Source organism: Sarcophilus harrisii, chromosome 4, assembly GCF_902635505.1.
Source record: "Sarcophilus harrisii chromosome 4, mSarHar1.11, whole genome shotgun sequence".
In the NCBI taxonomy this organism is placed as follows: Eukaryota; Metazoa; Chordata; class Mammalia; order Dasyuromorphia; family Dasyuridae; genus Sarcophilus; species Sarcophilus harrisii.
Window position 1 is genome coordinate 457,233,466 of NC_045429.1, and position 22,820 is coordinate 457,256,285.

A 22,820-nucleotide genomic window follows, 5' to 3' on the forward strand; every position below is an offset into this window, starting at 1 on the left:
ACTTGGCAGAGTGCTTAATGCTTACTGTCTAATGGACATTTTTTTTTTATTACTTTGTCATTATTTTAAATCCAAATATTTCTAATGGAGAAATGTCTAAATTGACATTCCCCTATGTTCTCAGGACACTGCTCTTCCACAGCAATTTGATGTAACATTACGTCACAAAATCATAAAACAGTTCTAGATTAACATTTTATTTTAATAAATCTAGTCAATCATTCAGAAATCCGGTGGAAAATTATCTGAGTTCATTTGTCTTTGATCACTCCCCTTAAGATCTTCTCCTCCAACCCCTAGCTGGTAACAGGTAATTTGAAGTTCCTCTAATTAATATTAATACTGTAATCTTTCCAGGAGTTGAGAAAAGTCTGATCACTTCAGGGTATGGGGAAGGTAATGATTTTAACTATAAGAAAATTTAAATTTCATCATTACTCAATTCATTTTCTGAGAAAGGTTATTCTTGACTTTTTATTCAATTTCCTAAGAGCAATCAATCAACTTTTATTAAGGCCTACTATGTGCCAGGCACTGTGCTAAGTGTTTTTCAACAATTATCTTGTTTGATCCTTACAACAATCCTGGGGAGTGCTATTTTTTTTTTTCCTTCGGTTTTACAGTTGAGAAAACTGAGGCAGACAAAGATTGTGATTTACGAAGGCTTAATTACCCAGTAGATTGGCCAGATTTAGACTTTCTCCAGATCCAGCATTGTATCCACTACATCACCAGGAATTGGACAAAAGCGTTTTCTTCATATTTTCAAGTGAACTAAAAATGTTTTTGTTTTTTAGCATGCACTTGTACAGCACCACCCAGCTGTCCTGTGGATCTCTCCATCGTTCTCTTCAATACCTTCCTTCTTCTCTGCTTCCCTTTGTGTATTGTCTTCTCCCATTAGATTGTAATGTACTCCAAGGCAGAGACTGCCATTTGTATCCTTGGTTATTATTGCTGTGCCTGGCATATAGGAGATACTTAAATGTTTATTAATTGGTTGATTGCCACGCAGAGTTGAATTGGCAAATTGTAAGCCCCTCACCTTCCTGTAACAGATTCTTCCAGAGAAGTCAGGAGAAGTATTGTTGTTCTGGACTCCACCTTAGCTTTACTGAATGGTGGAAGGACTGTCTTTGTTCCCGATGATTGCTAGAAAAGGCCAGCAGAACCAGAACTGATTGGAGTGCAGGGGTAGTGGCCATGCCCTCCAGACCCAGGCCACAACCCTTTGCTTTCTTCTCTTTCTTCCCTAAATTATATCCCAGGGAAGCCAATATCCCTGATCTAGCTGTCCTAAAGGACTTCTTTTCCCAACAAGTGAGAGGTAGGAAAGAAAACACTTCCTCTCCACCCTTTTTCTATAGTTGGAAGGCTACCTTTAAAGGTTTGGCTTTTTTTTTTTTTTTTTTTTTTTTTGCTGAGGAGGTAATTGGGGTTAAGTGACTTGCCCAGGGTCACACAGTCAGGCAGTGTTAAGTGACTGAGATCAAATTTGAACTCAGGTCCTCCTGACTTCAGGACTGGTACTCTAACCACACTGCCACTTAGCTGCTCCAAGGCTTGTTTTTCTATGTGAGATGAAGCTGCTTAAATATTAGTCTTTTACTATCATTTTTGCCAATATCTTTACAGGTTCAGTTCAAAATTTAGAAAAGAGTTCTTTTGTGAGGGCAAAGAATTAGAAACTGAACTGGTTCTCATCAATTGGGAATACTGAGCAAGTTATAGGATATACGTGTGATAGAAAACTATTGTGCTGTAAGAAATGATGAAGGGGATGGTTTTAGAGAAACCTGAAAAGACTTGTATGAAAAGATGCAAAATTCAGTGAGCAGAACTGATACAACAGTTTATACAGTGATAACAATATGGAAAACATAAATCACTATGAAAACTGGGAAGTCTGATCAGCATAGTGACCTATCATGATTCCAGAGGACTAATGACGAACTCCTCATCTTCTGATAGAAATAAAATAAGAGTATTGAATGAGACTTTTTTTTTTGACATGGGGTACACAAAAAATTTGTAATGATTGACTATCCACATTTATGACTGGATTTTGCTTTTCTTCCTTTCTCAATGAAAAGAAAGGAGTAATGGTTTCAGGAGGGGAAGAAGGTAGATTTTTGCTGACTTCAGCATAGATATGTGTTCAGGGAAGACTTAGTTTTGACCAATATATGTTCCAAAGACAGCTGATGTGCCCTTCCCAAAAGCAATGGAAGTATAGATGTATATATACTATGCTTGCATGACTCAAAAGACATCATGACGACACAGTGATGTCATTTTGGTCCTACTATGCTCACAAGAGATTCTCAACTTAAATTCCTGGGAGAAAATGGGATACCATCATATTGATAACTAATTACTAATCTGGGATCCACCCTTTTCCTTTTGTTAAGTAAGGCTCAAACTTTTCTGAAAAGGTCCATTTCTGCAGGACATGGCAGGAGTAATGCGTAATTACTCCTAGCATGTTAATGAGGTTAGGCAGGCCCAACTGATTTCTATTTATAGGATAAACAGAATCCATTTTGGGTGAATCGTTGCCTGGGGAAGAAACCTTGGTCCCCTCTCTCCTGTTGGGCAGGCTAGCTCATTAAGGAAAATCCAGCCCTTGAGAATCCATCTGGGGTGGGGGTGAGGGTGAGGATTGATTTTTTTTTAAATTATTGTTATAGCTTTTTATATACAAAACACTTTCATGGGTAATTTTTCAACACTGACCCTTGCAAAAACTTAAGCTTTTTTTTTTTTTTTTTTTTTTTTTAAGATAGGCCCATGGGGCAGCTAGGTGGCGCAGTGGATAGAGCACCAGCTCTTAAGTCAGGAAGACCTGAGTTCAAATTTGACGTCAAACACTTAACACTTCCTAGCTGTGACCCTGGGCAAGTTATTTGACCTCAATTGCATGGCCAAAAAAATAAATAAATAAAGATAAGCCTATTTAAGTATTCTATTTTCTCTTATTTTAATTTGAACAATTTATATTTTGTAAACATTCCATCCATTTCATTTAGATTGGTCCATAACTGGGCAAAACAGCTAATAATTGCTTTAGTCTTTTTCTTCGTTGGTGATGAATTCACCCTTTTCGTTTTTGATATGGGTAATTTGGTTTTCTTCATTTTGAAAATCAAATGAACCAATTTTATTTCTTTTAGGAGACCAGCTTCCACTTGGTTTTGATTACTTTCGAGTTTATTAATCTTGGATTTTCAGGATTAACAATTTAGTGTTTAATTGAGGATTTACAATTTGGTTTTTTTCCAATTTTTAAAAAATTACATGCCCAATTCATTGATCTGCTGTTTTTCTATTTTACTGATTTAAATGATTACTGTGGGTCTCTCCCCGGAACTCCGAGTCAGGGACTCAGACCCGCGAAGCCCCAAAAGCCGACGGAATCGGCCCCGAGGACAGTGCGCAGACGCGGGCGCTCTAGCGTGGGAAATTTGGGACTCGGTGCCTTCTGGGGGATGAAGTCCGGCCGAGTGCGTGCCTGGCAGGAGCCTTCTCTTTCCGGACTCCATTTCCCAGAAGGCGCGGTGCCTCCTCGCCTGTTGCATGTTTCCTCTGGCGCTCTCTACAGCACGACGCAGGGTAGGATCGGTCTTCCAGTGTTTGGAGTTGGGAGTTACGAATCGCCATCCGACCGGGGAAGTCCGATTTCCAAACTTGGGCTCTTGGTGCGGCCCCGAAAGGCTGAGCCCTGCGTGGGGAGGGAGGGACGGGAGGAGTGCGCATGCGCGGTGGCTTTCTCTAGCCCCGCCCCGACCGCGGCGGCCGCCTCGGATTATCTGGGGAGGAGGGGAGGGCATAGCAGCCATTAGAAACGCGAGTCCGCGTGGGAGCGTGCGTGACTGTGCGTGTAAGTGTCGGAGCTGAGGGGACGGGGCACCGCACACACTCACCCCCAAAGGGCTCCGGGTTTTTGGCCGAGGACCAAGGCCCGGCGTGGGCACAGGCACTCCCCACCCGCGTGGAAACGCCCCCCACGCACACGTGCACCTAGAGGCTCAGACCCCCCCCCCCAGACACGCACACAGCGCCCCCGCGTACCGGGCACCCGTGTGCACACGTGCTCACCCCGGCTCTACAGTGCGGGCACACATGTATGCACACAGCACAGTGTACCCAACACATCTGCACACCCCGCACACACGTCACAGTGCACACAGTCATCCCATGGGCGCACCTCACACCCTGCATGCACACTCCTGTGCACACTAGTGCACGCGCCCACGTGTGCGCACACGCCACGCAAGCACACCCCTGCGGCACACATGCACGTGCACATCACTGCACACAGTCATCCCATGTGCACACATACCCTGCATGCACATGCCTATGCACACCACAGTGCACACGCCCACATGTGTGCACACACAGTGCGCACACGCCATGCATGCACACCCCTGTGGCACACATGCATGCGCACATCACTGCACACAGTCATCCCATGTGCACACATACCCTGCATGCACATGCCTATGCACACCACAGTGCACACGCCCACATGTGTGCACACACAGTGCGCACACGCCACGCAAGCACACCCCTGTGGCACACATGCATGCGCACATCACTGCACACAGTCATCCCATGTGCACACATACCCTGCATGCACATGCCTATGCACACCACAGTGCACACGCCCACATGTGTGCACACACAGTGCGCACACGCCATGCATGCACACCCCTGTGGCACACATGCATGCGCACATCACAATGCCCACATATGCCACACACGCATACACCCCACCCCACATGTCCACTCCATATACATGTGTGCATGTGCACATCCTGCACACCCACACCACAAGGTACACACCTCCCCTGCACACCCTGCATGCATACACCACCCATGCCCGCATCACCCATACGTGTGTGCGTGCACACCCTGCGCCACACCCATGCACACCCTCATGCACATGCCACACGTGCACACACTGCACGCACACCCTGCACCACACACGTGCACACACCCCCATGCACACATCACAGTTAACTCACATATTACCCAAGCATATACCACACCACGCATGGGTGCGCACACCACCTCCCCCCCCTGCATCATATACGCGTGTGCACACAGAAGTTGCTTTTCCCCAGTGGAGGTCCTAGGTGAGGTCAGGCCCCTTCCCCCTGAAGCCCTCTGGGTGGCTGCACTGTCCAGCCAGGGCTGGATCATCCAGGCCAGAGGGGAAGGCCCTGATGACGTGACCTTGCCTCTGAATCCCCAGGTCCCCGTTGTCCTGGAAGAGGAAGGCAGTGGGGGCTTCCCTCAGGAGGAGACCCCCCCTCCGAGAGTCTACTGAGCTCCCTCTCTCTGGTGCCAGGGGCCCCAAATGCCGGACAGAGAAGGGGTGACCATGGAAAACCTGGCCCAGATGCTTGGAGGGAGAGGTGAGCAAAGCTGGGGGGCAGGAGTGAACTCCATTCTCTGTCTCCTCATGTCCTCTTCCTCTCAAATGAATGAACCTTGACTGCCCGGCTCTCCCAACCTTTGCCGGTTCATTCAATCATTGAAGATTGTGGATCGGCACTGCCTGTACCCCGTTTACACCTTCCTGCTGAATGGTTGGGGGGGTCCACTCAGAGGGCTCCCCACCCCTTTTACCCTCATGTGGGACCCTCAGCAAACACAGTTTCATGACATGGGCAGCTTGGGGAGAGGATCAGTGAGAGAAGGCTCTGTGGGGAAGCCCTGAGGCAGGCTCCTCCCTTCTGTCTTCCTCTCTGCCAGGTGCTCTCCGTCCCCAGCATAGGGGTGCCATGGGCGAATCACCAGGGACTTCTGGGGACCTCGCCAGCGGCTTTCAGGTGAGTTGGGGGCTCTTCCTTAAGCATCACAGGTCTTTGTGTGGACCTGCACGTGCAAAGAATCCAAGGCTCAGTCATTCCTCCCGGAAGTTCGGGGTTGTTTGATGGGTGACACAGTGTAGACTGAGTGTGAGAAAGAAAGTGTAGACACACATTACGCCATTAATGCTAACAGAAGTCATTTATAAATGGACAAATTGTAGGTTGTAGATGCCTTAGTAAGGGGCAGTTTCTGTTTTCAGCATTAATTATTCTAATTATCTCCCTAACGTTGAATTGTCCTTGCATCACTGGTATAAATCTGACTCTATTATGAAGGCTGATTTTGGAGATAAATAATTGGAGCACTTTTGCTAGGATTTTCTTGAAAATTTTTAGATTGATATTCATTAATGATATTAATGGTTTTTCTTTCTTTGTTTGACTTAGGTTTTAAGATTTTATCTGTCTTGTACAAGGAATTTGGTAGAATCCAGTCTCAAATTCTTGTAAATAGTTTGTGTAATATAGGTATTAATTATCCTTTAGTCAGTCAATAAGCAGTGATTAAGCACCTCCCTTGTGCCTGGCACTGTAGTAAGTCTGAGATACAAAAAGAGGCAAAAGACAGTTCTTGCCCTCACAGAGCTTACAGTTTAATGGGGGAAATAGCATGGAAACAGAGCAAAGCAAGCTCTCTACAGAAGAAAAAGGAAAGAGAGCTCAGGAAAGGCACTGAAGCTGAGGAGGTGGGGAAGGCTTCCTCTACAGGGTGGGGTTTTAATTGAGTTTTCTATTTGATGTTCCATTAATTTGAGTATTTTATTCTTTTGCAAGTAATCCTCTATCTTTTTGAGTGCTCAGGATTTTTTCCATATAAATGTATGTAGTAGGTTCTCATTATTCTTTTCATTTCTTCTGTTTGTTGTGATTTACCTTGTTGGTTATTAAAAATAAATTTAATTTTCTACTCTTCTTTTTAGTCATATTGATTAAAAAGTTATTATCCATTTTATTATTTTCAAAGGCTTTGACTTTTAGTTTTGGATTTTGTTGATTAATTTCTATTTCTATTCTAGTTTTCACGATTTCTTTTATGATTCTTTTGCTTTTGTTATCTTTCTAGTTTTTGTTGAGTTTATTCTCTTTTTTAAAATTTCGTTATTGTGTGAATGAGCAGACAAATGAAAATGCATTTATTAAGCTCTTCCTATGATTAGATGGCCGAGTGGGATGCACAGATGAACCCTCGTTTGATCTCTGGGAATATAGCAGATACAGTAGACTGTATGGATTAGTTTGTCCATGCTCAGTCACCCTTTTCCCTGGAGATGTAGATTCTGTACAACCTTGGTTTGGAGGTCAGGTCTCAGTGGTAGAGGGACTGTTGTCTGGGACTGCAGTGACACAAGGTTTGGGGGCAAATCAGTGGCAAGTTGTGAGAGGTCTTGAGTGAGTGATTGGTCTATGTATTACAGGTTCTGATTTTTCCTCTCTGTGCTATTCTAGCTGCGTCAGAAATTTTGGTCTGTCATCTCATTATTATCATGTAACTATTCATTATTTCTATGATTTATTCTTTGATCCACTTATTTAGGATTTCATTATTAAATTTTCATTTAGATTTGCTTATTATTACTACTTTTATTACTATTATTATTTTTATTATTATTATTATTTTTATTTCCTCATAGTCACTCATAGTCCCTCATAGTCTGACATAGTATGACATTTTGTTTTATGAATATTTATTTGAAATTGTTCAAATTTCTTCTGAGTGGAACCTGAACCAAATTAAAATGCATTTGAGAATTGTTTGAAAAAATAAATAAAAAACACTGCAACATAGTGCTAATTTGTGCTTTTCTAAGTTAATTTGGAGCCTTTTTATTTGTTTGACACCTACTGCCCTAGAATATATTCTATATTTTTATAAAAGTGCTGTCCAGTGCTAAAAAACATGTACATTCTTAGTGGTCTCAGGTGCCATATTTAACTCTTAATTATCTAGTTTATTCACCTCTATATTTCTCTTTTTGTTTCTCATTATTTTAAATTTCTCCATCAATGAAAGGAACATAAAATTCTCTTACTTATTGTATACTATTGTCTTTTAAAAATTCAGTAAATTTTTTCTTTATGAGTTTAGATCCTAGGTTGGTTGGTACATTACATATAAGTTTAATGCTGATGTTGGTTCATAGGATCATTGGGTACAGAACCAGAAGAGAGGTCGGTGGCCACTTCCTTAGCTGAACAGTGATGATGTCTGGCTCGAGTAGGAAAGAGAATTAGGGTCACAGGAGAAGAGGAGCAGAAATGTGTAGGGGAAAAAGATCACAGATGCCATTAAATCCAGCTCCCTCATCTTACAGATGAGCAAACTCAGGCTCTGGGATAGGGAAAAGGGTGGGACTTGCCCAAGGTCACATAGCTCATAAGCATCAGAGACAAGTTTGAAGCCAGGTCCTCTGACTCCAGAATTAATACTTTCCCCCTGTTCTACACCTGTACTTCCTTTAGACATAATATAATTTCATGTTTATTCTCTGTTGGTATTGTGGATTTTTATTTTTATTTTGTCCACTTGCATAATTGCAACTTCTTTTTTTCTTTTTCTTTTTTATATAGCTTTTTATTGACAAGATATAGGCATGGGTAATTTTTCAACATTGACAATTGCAAAACCTTTTGTTCCAAATTTTCCCCTCCTTCCCCCCACCCCTTCCCCCAGATGGCAGGTAGACCAATACATGTTAATAAATGTTAAAGTATATGTTAAATACTATATATATATATATATATATATATATATATATATACATACATACATACATACATATACATACAGTTATTTTGCTGCACAAGAAAAATAGGGCTTTGAAATAGTGTACAATTAACCTGAGAAGGAAATCAAAAATGCAGGTGGACAAAAACAGAGGGATTGGGGATGCTATGTAGTGGTTCACACTCATTTCCCAGAGTTCTCTCACTAGGTGTAGCTGGTTCTCTTCATTATTGAACAAATAGAACTAATTTGGTTCACTCATTGCTGAGGATGGCCAGGTCCATCAGAATTAATCATCCTATAGTATTGTTGTTGACGTATATAATGATCTCCTGGTCCTGCTCATTTTATTCAGCATCATTTCATGTAAGTCCAGGCCTTTCTGATCATTTCTTACCAAACAATAATATTCCAGAACACTCATAGACCACAATTTATTCAGCCATTTTCCAGCAGATGCGCATCCACTCAGTTTCCAGTTTCTTACCACTACAAACAGGGTTGCCACCAACATTTTGCACATGTGTGTCCCTTTCCCTCCTTTAAGATCTCTTTGGGATAGAGTCCCAGGAGTAGCACTGCTGGATCAAAGGGTATGCATAGTTTGATAACTTTTTGAGCATAGTTCCAAATTGCTCTCCAGAATGGCTGGATGTATTCACAACTCCACTAACAATGTATCAATGTCCCAGTTTTCCCACATCCCCTCCAACATTTCACGTTATCTTTTCCTGTCATCCTAGCCAATCTGACAGGTATATAGTGGTATTTCAGAGTTGTCTTAATTTGCATTTCTCTGATTGATAATGACTTGGACCAGCTTTTCATATGACTAGAAATAATTTCAATTTCTTCATCTGAGAATTGTCTATTCATATCCTTTGACCATTTATCAATTCTCTATTTTGGAAATGAACCTTTGACTGTAAAAATGTTTTCCCAGTTTATTGTTTCCCTTCTAATCTTGTCTGCATTAGCAACTCCTTTTTTTCCTGATTCACATGATACATAGTTATTTTTTCTAGCTTCTTATTTTGATTCTCTTTATCTTTTTAAAGATGTGTTTTGTATCAGCCACAAATTGTAGGTTTTTTTTCTTATACATTCATTTTATCCATTTATTTACCTTTCATTTTATTGGTTTAATCAATTCTCATTTAAAGTTGTGAGTGTTAGTATTGCTTTAAGAAAAAGTTCAAGGTTCTTCCTCCAACTTCTGGGAGGTTGGTGGTGGGTTTGTTCCTTTTTCTGAAAAGGATTTCTTTGCTTTGTTCTCTTAATCTTGCTCGCTTCCTGTGCAGACTGAATTTTTCTTCTCGGATTCAGGGCCTCTGTCCGTCCTTTGTCATTTCTTCTGTAATCTCTTTGTCTATTTGGGCAGCTAGAGCCTTGAGAGGACGGCTTTGAGCTGTCACTTCTGCTTGATTTGTAGGTTTCGGGTCTTGTTCCGTCATCTTTTCTGCCTCATTTTCAGCAATATCCATTCAAGAGGGAAGCCCTAGAGGTGATGGCAAGGCCAGCGGTGGGTGTTGCCGTGCCCCAAATCCTGCAGTATAGCTCTGCCCCTGTGGTCCCCAGGCTCCTTCTTCCCACGGACTAGGGCCTTGTCCTCCCATCTCTCTGGGGAGTGGCTGCACTGAAGCTTCTTGCTCTGTTTCTTTGGGCAGGATGTTCAGATAACACAAGACTATTCTGTATCCACTAGAAACTTCAGAAAGATAATGAAATAATATATTCTGGCCAGCAGGAGAGTTCAAAATGCAACAAAGATGAGTCCCTGAAAACCTGAACCTCATTATCAACATGAAGGAATAGATTGGAGTTGGAGACATTCCTGAAAACAGCCTTTCCCCACCATTGAAAAAGAGAGGCCCAGGGCAGCTGGGTGGTGCAGTGGATAGAGCACCAGCCTTGAAGTCAGGAGGACCTGAGTGCAAATCTGGCCTCAGACACTTAACACTTCCTGGCTGTGTGACCCTGAGCAAGTCATTTAACCCCAATTGTCTCAAAAAAAAAAGCCCTTAAAAAGCACCCATAAGAATTCTGAAGAGTTCGATTTTTTCCAGCCCCCATAGAAAATCCAAGATGGTAGAGAATGATGACATGACGGGAGTTGGAAGTGCATTGAGCCTGGAATTGGATGTGTTTGGAGGAGAACAGGCTACTCTGGGACTGGGAAAGTAGGCCATGCCCTGAATGACTCTAAATGTGTATCTGAAACAGAATTCCATTTTTTCACACCACTGTTTTTCTGTTGATGCATTATTGTGGAAAGCCATAGGCCATTTCCTTTCTTTTTTTTTTTTTTAACGTATTTATTTTAAACTTAAAACTTGGGAAACAAATTACCTTGTATATAGCAGAACAAAAGAGAGGATTCAAAATATAAAGTAATGAGTTTCCATTTCCTTAATCCTTGTATAATAAATACTACTGCTTGTATTCAGAGTGGTCCATCTTTTATTTGCTTACTTACAGGTTTGGTTTTCTTCTTTCTTTCTACTTTATTCTGTTTTCCCTTCACTCCCCTCCTGCTCCAAGAAGGTTATACATAAACAAAAATAAATACAGAGACAAATTCTATGTGGTTGTGTATACATTGTGTAACTGTAGCATTTAATTTTTAGTATCTATCTTGATTTGCTTGATCTCCTCTACCATGGTGAAGACTCAGCAGATGTAAGAAACAAAATATCTTACCATGAACTCCTCTGGCTGACAGTACAAGAAAGATTTATTTGTTGCAAGAATGGGTGCCTAGGTTAGTAGACACACTTTAGAAACAGCAAAGGCTGTGTTTGGTACTCTGTCCAGAAGTGCAAGTCCCATCCGCGTTCTCCATTCATTGGCTATTACAGAAATACAAAATGTGAATCTCCACCCCTCAGTATATAGCCTGTCTCTGCCCACAAAGAGCTTCCATTCTTATTATGAAGATAAAGAAGGCAGAGTCCAAAGGGCTCCAGTTGAAATCTAAAATCTTCATCATTTTTTCATTTAAGTTTTATTTCCCCAATTTAATTTTCATAACTCTGGAAATTCAATCACAATCTAATTCTCACATCTGGGAATCAGAATCAGCCAAGCAGGAAACAAACCCAGCATCCCTTAAGCTGGACATATAAAAATTTCATAGGTCACTTCTGAATACCCCAAATGGGGCCAGTGAAAGCACAGTAGGGCAAATGTGTGAATAGACTCCAGCCTATTTCCAGTGAAGAATTGTGCACAAGCAACCCTCTTTGTAGTGGCCAGAAACTAGAAACTGAGTGGATGTCCATCAGTTGGAGAATGGCTGAATAAATTGTGCAATATGAATGTTATGGAATATTATTGTTCGGTAAGAAATGACCAACAGGATGATTTCAGAAAGTCCTGAAGAGACTTACAGGAACTGATACTGAGTGAAATGAGCAGGACCAGAAGATCATTGTACACGGCAACAAGAATACTATATGATGATCAGTTCTGAGGGACGTAGCCATCTTCAACAATGAGATGAACCAAATCAGTTCCATTTGTTCAATAATGAATTGAACCAGCTACACCCAGTAAAAGAACTCTAGGAAATGAATGTGAACCACTACATAGCATTTCCAATCCCTCTGTTTTTGTCTGCCTGCATTTTTGATTTCCTTCACAGGGTAATTGTACACTATTTTAGAGTCGGATTCTTCTTGTGCAACAAAATAACTGTTAGGACATGTATGTTTATATTGTATTTAATTTATACTTTAACATATTTAACATGTATTGGTCATCCTGCCATGAGGGGCAAAGGGGGAGAAGGAGGGGAAAAATTGAAGCAAAAGGTTTGGCAACTGTCAATGCTGTAAAATTACCCGTGCATGTAACTTCTAAATAAAAAGCTATAATATAAAAAAAAAAAAAGACCAACAGGATGATTTCAGAAAAGACCTGGAGAGACTTACATGAACTGATGCTGAGTGAAATGAGCAGGACCAGGAGATCATTATATACTTCAACAACAATACTAGATGATGACCAGTTCTGATGGATGGGGCCCTCTTCAACAATGAGATGAACTAAATCAGTTCCAATAGAGCAGTAATGAACTGAACCAGCTACACCCAGTGTGAGAACTCTGGGAAATGAATATGAACCACTACATAGAATTTCCAATCCCTTTATTTTTGTCCGCCTGCATTTTTGATTTCCTTCACAGGTTAATTGTACACTATTTCAAAGTCCGATTCTTCCTGTGCAGCAAAATAACTGCATGGATATGTATACATATATTGTATTTAACATATACTTTAACATTTAAAAAAAAGGATTGTACACAAGGATATTTTAAAAAATGACTAGAAAATAATGGGAGGAGAGAGAGGGGGAACAAGCATTTATGAGGCACCTCCTGTGTGCCAGCACTGTGCTTTACAGATGTTACCTCATTTATGAGATTCTTTATAAAGGCAGAACAAGGGAAGAGATTGATGGTCCCCATCGTGCCCTTGTATAATCACAGACTCCAAGGAAGGTTGCTGGTACTTTGCTTTGATTCCTCTCAAGCTTTTCTGGTGGATATAGGCAAGGTCCATGTAGGCCGAGGAGGTGTGGGTGGCTGTAGTTATCTGCGACAGGTTCTCTCCTAGGATGTAATACACCTTGGGGTAGGTCCTGTGTGTCATAGGGAGGGGGTAGGTGGTGGTGATCCCTGAGAAAGAGCAGAGTGCTCCAGCCTGAGAGAGCATTTGCACCTCCCTGTCAGTCTCCCCAGAATGTAGAGATCAGGCTGGAAGTGGTTACTAAACACTGCAGAGTAAAAATTAATATAATTAATGTTGGAGGTGTGACTGCCGAGTCGGCATTGTGCATTTGGTATTTATTTGTCTTAAGATAGCTTTAGGACTAATGTGCATGATTTTCTTGGGGTTCGCTTAAGAGAATACATCAGGGTAAACTTAGTGAAGGAAAACAATTTCTATGCTATGGTCAAGCACAAAGTGAGACCCAGAGCACCCAGCCACTTAGAAATAGAATAGAATATTCAAAACTGAATGCTCTGCAAACTGTTTTCTTGATTCCCCACAGTTTGGGGCTCTTGAATTATGATTAAACAGGAATTTTTTGATTCAGGAATCCATGACCTTCCGGGATGTGGCTGTGGACTTCACTGGAGAGGAGTGGAGGCGCCTGGAGCCGGCCCAGAGGGCCCTGCACAGGGACGTGATGCTGGAGAACTACCAGAACCTGGTCTTTCTGGGTAAGCGTGTCCATCCTCTAGGGATGCACTTCCTGGTCACTGGCTGTGAGTACACTCAAATCCTGAGCTAAGTCTACCCTTGTTCTGTGCGAATGTTCAAGGCTGCCTCTCATGGGACAGGAACTCCATTCCTTATGTAAAGGTAATATCTCTGTTCAGTCTTCCCAGGTAAAAAGTGCCCCATAGCTTCATTATCCTGGCCCTGAGGCTGCAGCATCCCCAGGATGCTCAGGTCAAAAATGTTTGCTAAAATACTGGAGGAATCTGAAGGCTGAGCCCTGCCGGAGGCCCTCCGGGTCCCTTTCCCAGGGATTTCTGTGGGTACTTTGGGGCTCTGCTTTGTATGGATTTTTTTTTTTTTTTTTTTTTTAGTTTTGGCTAATGAATGGTCTCTTCATTTTTTTTTTTTATTTAATAGCCTTTTATTTACAGGATATATACATGGGTAACTTTACAGCATTAACAATTGCCAAACCTCTTGTTCCAATTTTTCACCTCTTACCCCCCCCCACCCTCCCCTAAATGGCAGGATGACCAGTAGATGTTAAATATATTAAAATATAACTTAGATACACAATAAGTATACATGACCAAAACATTATTTTGCTGTACAAAAAGAATCAGACTCTGAATTATTGTAAAAATTAGCTTGTGAAGGAAATCAAAGATGCAGGTGTGCATAAATATAGGGATTGGGAATTCAATGTAATGGTTTTTAGTCATCTCCCAGAGTTCTTTTTCTGGGTATAGCTAGTTCAGTTCATTACTGCTCCATTAGAAATGATTTGGTTGATCTCGTTGCTGAGGATGGCCTGATCCATCAGAACTGGTCATCATATAGTATTGTTGTTGAAGTATATAATGATCTCCTGGTCCTGCTCATTTCACTCAGCATCAGTTCATGTAAGTCTCTCCAGGCCTTTCTGAAATCATCCTGTTGGTCATTTCTTACAGAACAGTAATATTCCATAATTTTCATATACCACAATTTATTCAGCCATTCTCCAACTGATGGACATCCATTCAGTTTCCAGTTTCTAGCCACTACAAAAAGGGCTGCCACAAACATTCATGCACTTGTATGGATTTTCTTTTTCCTGGATTGGAAACTCCATGAGCTTCAATTAAAGTTCCATCTTCCCATCAAAGTTGTCTGCACACAGAAAGCACTCAATAAAGCATGGTGAATTACAAAAGAACTTCCCCTTCCAGATCACTACTTCTCACGACTTCACTGGGTCCCGTCGCCTCTAAGACCTTGGTGTTCAGAGTCCTTCACCATTCAGCTCTGCTCTTCTTTCTAAGCTGATCCACATTTTTCTCCTTTGGGCATTCTACAGCCATCAGAAATGGCCTTTTTCCTTTTTATCTCATATACAATTTGCTTTTCCTTTTAAGGAAATAAATCAATACATTGCTTTCAAAGTTGTCTTGTATTCTATTTTCATCTGCTTTCTCCTGCATTCTGTAAAAAGGCTTCAATGACCCTCCCTTTGATGTCTCTTTATGTGTCTAGATATTGTTCCTTCAAGAGAATGCTGGCCCTTTGGAACAGTGATTTTTACGTGTTTTCATCCCTCATGTCTTGCCTGGATCTTGGCTAATGTCATCAGTTGATTGGAATACTTGAATCTTAGTTGAGATGTGTGGGGAAAAGTTCTTAGTCCCTAAGCATGGATTGGGTCAAATGAAGGCAGTTGGGAAGCCAACCACCCTCGGAATATAAAACCCCGCCATCGATTCAGGGGTCCTGTGCCGCCCCCTGGAGCCCTCCTAGCTGCTTTCTTTTCCATTACTAGATCCACATTCTTGGATCACTTTCCAAATTCCCTTTTTCAGCACTTGATGATTTCTGTGCCTATTTGTAGGACTTCCTGTTTCCAAGCTGGATGTGATCTCCCTGTTGGAGAGAGGAGAAGCCCCTTGGAGGCCCAAGGGAGGAGGCCCCCCTGACCCTTGTCCAGGTAAGTGAGTGAGGGAAAAGCAAGCAGATGGGAGCCATCTCCCTATTGAGCGGGCAACCGTCCCCAGCAAGGTGGCCATACCTCTGTCACGTTGGACCATGTGCGCCCTCTTCCGAGCTGATTCCCCGATCTCTTTCTCATTTTTCTCTTAGGAAATGAGGCATGTGTTTCTCCTGTGATGTAAAGAAATGTCAAATTTAGTAGCTGTCAATAAAATAAGTGGGATATGAGTCTCCCTCTAGCTTTGCTTTTGACTTCTCTGCATTTTCCAGTCTATTTCTCTCCCCTGTAAGGGGAAGTATATAAAATAACACCCACAAAAATCCGGTTCAGTCAAACTAGCTCCGATGTGCTCAAACTCTGAAGATAAATGCAGTTTTCCTCTCTCATGTCCTCTCATGCCCTTTAGTACCAAGCTGCTTGGACAAGTCTCAGAAAATCAATCATGAAAAGCTCCCAGCTCTGTGAGAGAGAATTGCCTGTGGTCTCCTTCCACCGTGACACTTTCTTAGCAGGGGAGAAAGAAGACAGTGTGAGCCCCTTCCCCAGAGGAGGGCTCCCCTGGGGAGCAGTTTGGAGTTGGATGGAATGAGAGGAGTAGGTCTGAGGCCCAGTGAAGCAGCAGGCAAGTGATAGGGATGCCACAGGACCAGAAGGCCCATGAGGGGCCCTGCAGAGGGAAGAGCTGTCTCAGTCCCATGTGGCCCAACTTTAGGGATTCTCTCTCATGTACCTGTTTTGTTTTTTTTTTTTTAATTTTGTTGAAGTCTTTTTTTTTTTTTTAACATCACAATTTCCCTCAGTATCCTTCTCTTTACCCAGAGAGCTACCTTATGATACAAATAGTATCTTTATAAAGATCTAAAACAAAGGGGCAGCTAGGTGGTGGAGTGGATAGAGTACCAGCCCTAAAGCCAGGAGGACTTGAGTTCAAATCTGACTTCAAGACATTTAACACTTCCAGCTATGTGACCCTGGGCAAGTCACTTAACCCCACTTTCCTCAGAGGAAAAAACAAAAGATCTAAAACAAAAAAAGAGAGAAAATAGAGGGGGGAAAATCAATATAATTTATCCATACATTAAAAAAAAATCCAAAAACTTTTGGCCTCCCCCTTCTGCAAAGGGATGGGGTGGGCTATGTTCTCATATCGCTTCTTTTGGGCCATGCTTTTTTTTTTTTTTTTTTTTTTTTTTAAACAAGATTTTACAATTTACAAGATTCATTTTTGATTCTTTTTGTGGTTCTTTCTGTGTGCATTATTGTTATTGTGTATTTTTTTCTTGTCTTCATATTCACTCTGCATCAATTCATTTAGTACTTTTCATGTTTTTATCATGTTTATCATTTCTTACAGCTTAGTAACATGTTATATTTTTATAAACCACAGTTTGTTTAGTCATTTCCTGATTGATGAATATTTATTTTCAATTCTTTACTATCACAAAAAATGCTGCTAAAAATATTTTGTTGCATATGAGACTCTTCTTATTAATGACCTTGTTGTGTAATAAGCTCAATAATGGAATCTCTGGGTCAGAGTATGGATGTTTATTCGATTTACTTAAATAATTCAGTTTTCTTTCCAAAATTATTGTACTGACTTGGAGGTCCACCAGCAATGCACTAATGTGCCTATTTTCTCACATTCTCTCCAGCACTGACTATTCCCTTGCATGCACCTGTTCTTACCACTGATATATATATCCATGGTGAAAAGTTTTATGGCTACTGTGGTTATTAGGCCATTTTGTTGAATGTCTTTGCTTTTTATTGTGTCATCTGGCTGACTATTAAACTTAAGCACACAGGTTGGGATTGATGAACTACCCAGTAATTTTAGGAACCTGGACATAGACACACAACATACCTCGAACCTGGATCAATAATGTCTCTAACAACCCAGCTTTTGAGTTCAAGTGGCAAGGTTACCAGTAGGGAGTGCTATAGTTATTTTTGAAGAAGATCTGAAAGGCAGAGCAGACTTCTGTTATCTCTCATGTCTTTCATCATGATTGCTTTTTAAATCATGTTGTCATATTTTTAAAAAGTGACAAAATTATGTCTGGTTGAATTGAATTTGTTGTTTTCTGCTTTTGGTATTCGGTGAACATCTTGCATCTTTTTTTTGGTGTTTTGAGAATTTTTAAAAAAGTTTCTGAAATATATTAAGCAGATTCTTTTGCTTTTTACAAATTGGAGAAAGAGCAGTAGTTCAAGATTTTTCCTAATTGCTCGGGATTCCGGGTCCATCACTTTTAGCTACCTAAATTGCAATTTGTTTTCCAGCTTCCATTTTCTAATATATTTTTTCCCCTTCCTGTATGGTTTTTCATATACTCTCCTGAAGAAAATATTTTAGTTTTTCATGATTGTTGTTTTCTTAGGATATGTATGAATGCTTCCGCTTTCCTAGAATATAATTACTTTAGTGTTTAGTAGACAGGTGTTCGGTTCATATCTTCTCCCCTGCTCTTGGCTTCAGTTCCTTCTAAGTAGCATTTGTTCAACTTAAGTCAAATTATGTATTGTTCTCTTGATGAAAGAGATGGGAACTAGAACTTATCCTAAGGAAGGTTCCTTTCTCTTGTGGCCAATGGTAGGCAGTAACTTTTTAAACATTTCTTTCAGATGCCCTTAGTCAGGAAACCAGATTTGAAACCAAAGATGCAAGTCTGATAAAGTTCCTTTGCATGGAAGAGTCATCTAACACAAGACTTCCAGTGAATATTCCCTGGCATTCCAGGACAACAGAGCCAATGGAACCAATGGGATGTGACATTAATTTAGAGATACAGAAGGACAACCAGGAGAGACAATCCAGACTAATAACCATCCCACAGACACCAATTTTAGATGAAATGACTGTACCACATCATAATACTTTGGGAGGAAGTTTTAATCTGGCACCAATCTTTGTCCCACCATGGAGAAATCCTGTGGAGAAAAGTCTCTGTAAATATAAGACCCTTGAAAAGCAGGTAAAGGATTTTTCAGACTTGCTTTTATGCAGTGCTTTTTCCTTAGGGAAGAGCCTTTCTAAGAATGACAGATACAAGAAGCCCTTTAGTTACCATTCAGACCTAATTAAATTTCACAGAACACATACTGGAGAGAAGCTCCATGAGGACAATGAAAGGGGACGAACTTTTGGCAAAAGATCTCGTGTTGCCGGGTGTCCGAAAATTCAAATTGGAGAGAAACGTGAATGTGATAAATATGGGAAAACCTTTAGCCACCGAAAAAGATTGATGAGAATGAAGACTATTAATACTAGAGAGAAGTCATTTGAATGTAATGAATGTGGGAAAGTCTTCAATGATAATAAAATATTTGAAAACCATAATAGAATCCATACTGGCGAAAAACCTTTTGAATGTCATGAATGTGGGAAAGGCTTCAGCCAGAGAGGAAACCTTATTACTCATCAGAGAACTCATACTGGTGAGAAGCCATTTGAATGTAAAGACTGTGGAAAAGGCTTTAGTCAGAGAGGAACTCTCATTAGCCATCAAAGAACTCATACTGGAGAGAAACCCTTTGAATGTCATGAATGTGGGAAAGCCTTCAGTGAATGGGGATCTTTTAATAGACATCTCAGGACTCATACTGGCGAGAAGCCCTTTGAATGTCACGAATGTGGGAAGGGGTTCAGCCAGAGGGGCACTCTCATCAGCCATCAGAGAACTCACACTGGAGAAAAACCTTTTGAATGTCCTGAATGTGGAAAAGCCTTTACTTCAAGTAATGGACTCAAAACACACCAGAGAAATCATACTGGTGAAAAACCCTTTGAGTGTCATGAATGTAGAAAAGCTTTCAGTGAGCGGAAGGTACTCAGAATCCACCAGAGAACTCACACGGGAGTGAAACCCTTCGAATGTCAGCAATGTGGGAAGGCCTTCGGTGACAATAACGTCCTCAAAAGCCATCGGAGAACGCACACTGGAGAGAAGCCCTTCGAGTGTCAGGAGTGTGGCAAAGGCTTTAGTCAGAAAGGAACGCTTATTAGCCATCAGAGAACTCACACTGGAGAGAAGCCCTTTGAGTGTCGGGACTGTGGCAAAGGCTTCAGCTGGAGAGCGAGCCTTATTGCCCATCAGAGAACACACACTGGAGAGAAACCCTTTGAATGCCGGGAATGTGGGAAAGGCTTCAGACAGAGGGCAAACCTCACTACACATCAGAGAATTCATACTGGAGAGAAACCTTTTGAATGTAACCAGTGTGGGAAAGCTTTCAGTAAGAGTAATATTCTCAAAACACATCAAAGAACTCACACTGGATTGAAGCCATTTGAATGTAATCACTGTGGGAAGGCTTTCAGTGATGGTAATGTCCTCAAAAGCCATCAGAGAACTCATACTGGAGAGAAACCTTTTGAATGTCGGGAATGTGGGAAAGGCTTTAGTTGGAGAGCTAGCCTCATTACCCATCAGAGGACTCACACTGGGGAGAAACCCTTTGAATGCCATGAGTGTGGGAAAGCCTTCAGTGAGTGGGGCTCATTTCATAAACACCAGAGGACTCACACTGGAGAGAAACCCTTTGAATGTCCTGAATGTGGGAAAGGATTCAGACAGAGAGTAAATCTCATTACCCATCAGAGAATTCATACTGGTGAGAAACCTTTTGATTGTAATGAATGTGGAAAAGCCTTTAGTGAAAAGGGACACCTTATCAGACATCAGAGAACTCATACTGGAGAGAAATCCTTCGAGTGTGATGAATGTGGGAAAGCCTTCATTGAGAGGGGCTCCTTTAATAGACATCTGAGAACTCATACTACAGGGAAACCTTTTGAATATAGTGAATATGGGACAGCCTGTAGTCAGTGGGGAACCCTTGTAATCCATGAGTCAACTCACACTGGAGAAAACTCTTTGAATACATTGAATGTAGGAAGGGATTCAGATAGAGGACAAACATAGACTTAACGGAAGGTTTAGTTTAGAGAAAAAGAAGATGGGTGGAGAAAACAAACTTATTAGACATAAGAGAATTCAGAGAGGAGAGAAATTATTTTAATATTTTATGTATTTATCTTAAATATGAAAACCTCCAGTGCCAGTAAAATAACTTATATAGTGATACTTATATAGACACATGTGTCTCTGTGTAATGCAAAACAACTTTGAACATTATTTTTTAGAAATCTAATCAATGAAATAATCATTTACGTGGATTCAGTTGTAATCAGTTGAGAGAAGACAGTGAAGTTTCTGTGTATTAAGTGTAGGAAATATATTTTCATACACAGGGGAAGGGACTTTGTTTTGTTTAACTATGCTTACCAGAGGGGGATTTTACTTGGAGTGAGAGGAGTTGTTAGATGAGAACAAGGGGCCAGTAACTGTTTTGTCTGTTCAGTTTTTTCAGTTGTGTTCAGCTTTTTGTGAACCCATTTGAGGTTTTCTTGACAAAGGTACTGGAAGGTTTGCCATTTCCATCTCCAATTCATTTTATAGATGAGGAAACCGAGGTGAACAGGGTTATGTGACTTGTTCAAGATCATCTAGTTAGTAAGTATCTAAGACCAGATTTGAACTCAAGAAGTGGACATCAGAGCCAGTGTTCTATCTGTCATGTCTCAGCTGCATTGTGTCTAGTAGTAATAGTGATGCTTAAAAAAAAAAAAGTGTCAATGACATATTTAAAAATACAGAGAAGAGAGCAGAAAGAATTTCAGACAAGCAGCACATAATTCTTTCTCTTGTAAAATTTAATATTTGCTTACACTATCCATAATGTAATTTTACTTTGAAATAATATCCTCTTTTTTTGTTTTTTCTATATGTAGTATGTAATGAATTTAATAACATTTGAACAAAATAATAAAGATTCACAATTTCACGTGCAATCTTCTTTTTCTGTTCTTTGTATCTTTATGTTTAAGATGACAAAATAATTTTAATGGAGGAGTGGGGGAATCCCACTCAGCCAGATGATCTGCTTCATTTTTCATCCCAGCATTCATGGTGAAGAAAAATGCTGTAAATATTATGAATGTGGAAGAGGCTTCATTGCATCCCAGGACTCAGACTCCAGAGAAAAGTTAGTGCTCCAGGTCAGGGGACGCAGGTCCCACGGAAGGCTCCTGGGGTGCTCGGCTGGGAGAGAGGGGAAGCACGTCCAAGTCCGGAGTCAGCGAGGGCTCAACACTGATGCCCCTGAAGCGCACATTCACTGGGTTAAGAAAACAAACCCCAGGATGGCAGGATTCTGGGTCAGTCAGCATGCTTGGTTCTGGAGGTGCTGCTTGGATGACACTGTTTCAGGTAGAGAAGTGGGGAAAGAGGGCTGGGTGGCCTGGGAAGTACCTCAGGTCCTCCATGCTGTTCAATGGCCTGAGGGGCCTGAGGAGGTGCTGTGGGAATGGTTAGTAGTGCTCACCGGCCTTCTGATCAGCCTCCGGTGGTTTAATGGTCATCTCGGTGCAGAGGACAGCCAGAGACGTCATAGAATGGGGGATGTGTGCATGTGTATGTGTCTGTGTGTACATGTATGTGCATGTGTAAATGGTATGCATTGTGTACATATGTGCATGTGTGTCTGTTGATAGGTATCTTAAACTTAACATGTTCAAAACCAGCTCATTCTCTCCCCCCAAAGCTTCCTTTTGTCGGCGGTGCCATTTCCCTTTGGTTTCCCCAGGTTTCAGTCTTCTCATGATCCTCTCCCTGTGTGGCCAGTTAATTGTAAAACTCGCTGTTCCTCCCCTCACTCCACTTGAGTCCCTCTTGGTCTCTCTCCTTGTGTTCTCATCACCTTGATGAGCCCCCTTTGAATGGGGCTCTCTGACTCAAGGCCCTCGGTGCTTGCTCACTAGAGCACAGATCCTCGCACTCAGTTTTCCTTTAGGATACAATAGAAACAGAAGCTTTTAAAGCCCTGCACAAGCTGGCTGTGATTTCTCTGTACTGTTCCACTGGGCCTCATTCCCCTCAGGTTTTCTTATGATTCAGGCAAGATGACCTTTGTTTTGTTCCTCACACGGGACCCTCCATCTGTCTCTCTTCCTCCCT

General features: G+C 41.3%; 1 protein-coding gene across 1 annotated transcript; it reads left to right on the forward strand.

The window, feature by feature from the left end:
- Positions 1–5,107: 5,107 nt before the first annotated feature.
- LOC100920131 (zinc finger protein 569-like) lies at positions 5,108–21,252 on the forward strand. The gene is made up of 5 exons (XM_031968209.1): positions 5,108–5,420; positions 5,761–5,837; positions 13,705–13,831; positions 15,700–15,795; positions 18,427–21,252. Exons 1-5 carry the CDS (start codon positions 5,363–5,365, stop codon positions 20,724–20,726), a joined length of 2,658 nt encoding a protein of 885 aa, XP_031824069.1. The 5' UTR covers positions 5,108–5,362; the 3' UTR covers positions 20,727–21,252.
- The last annotated feature ends 1,568 nt before the right edge of the window (positions 21,253–22,820 follow it).

Bases quoted from the DNA above. Each gene is read 5' to 3' on its own strand.
- LOC100920131 (XM_031968209.1), top strand. From the start codon at position 5,363: ATGCCGGACAGAGAAGGGGTGACCATGGAAAACCTGGCCCAGATGCTT. The intron at 5,421-5,760 runs GTGAGCAAAGCT...CCTCTCTGCCAG, and splicing joins CCAGATGCTTGGAGGGAGAG to GTGCTCTCCGTCCCCAGCAT. The intron at 15,796-18,426 runs GTAAGTGAGTGA...CATTTCTTTCAG, and splicing joins CCCCCCTGACCCTTGTCCAG to ATGCCCTTAGTCAGGAAACC.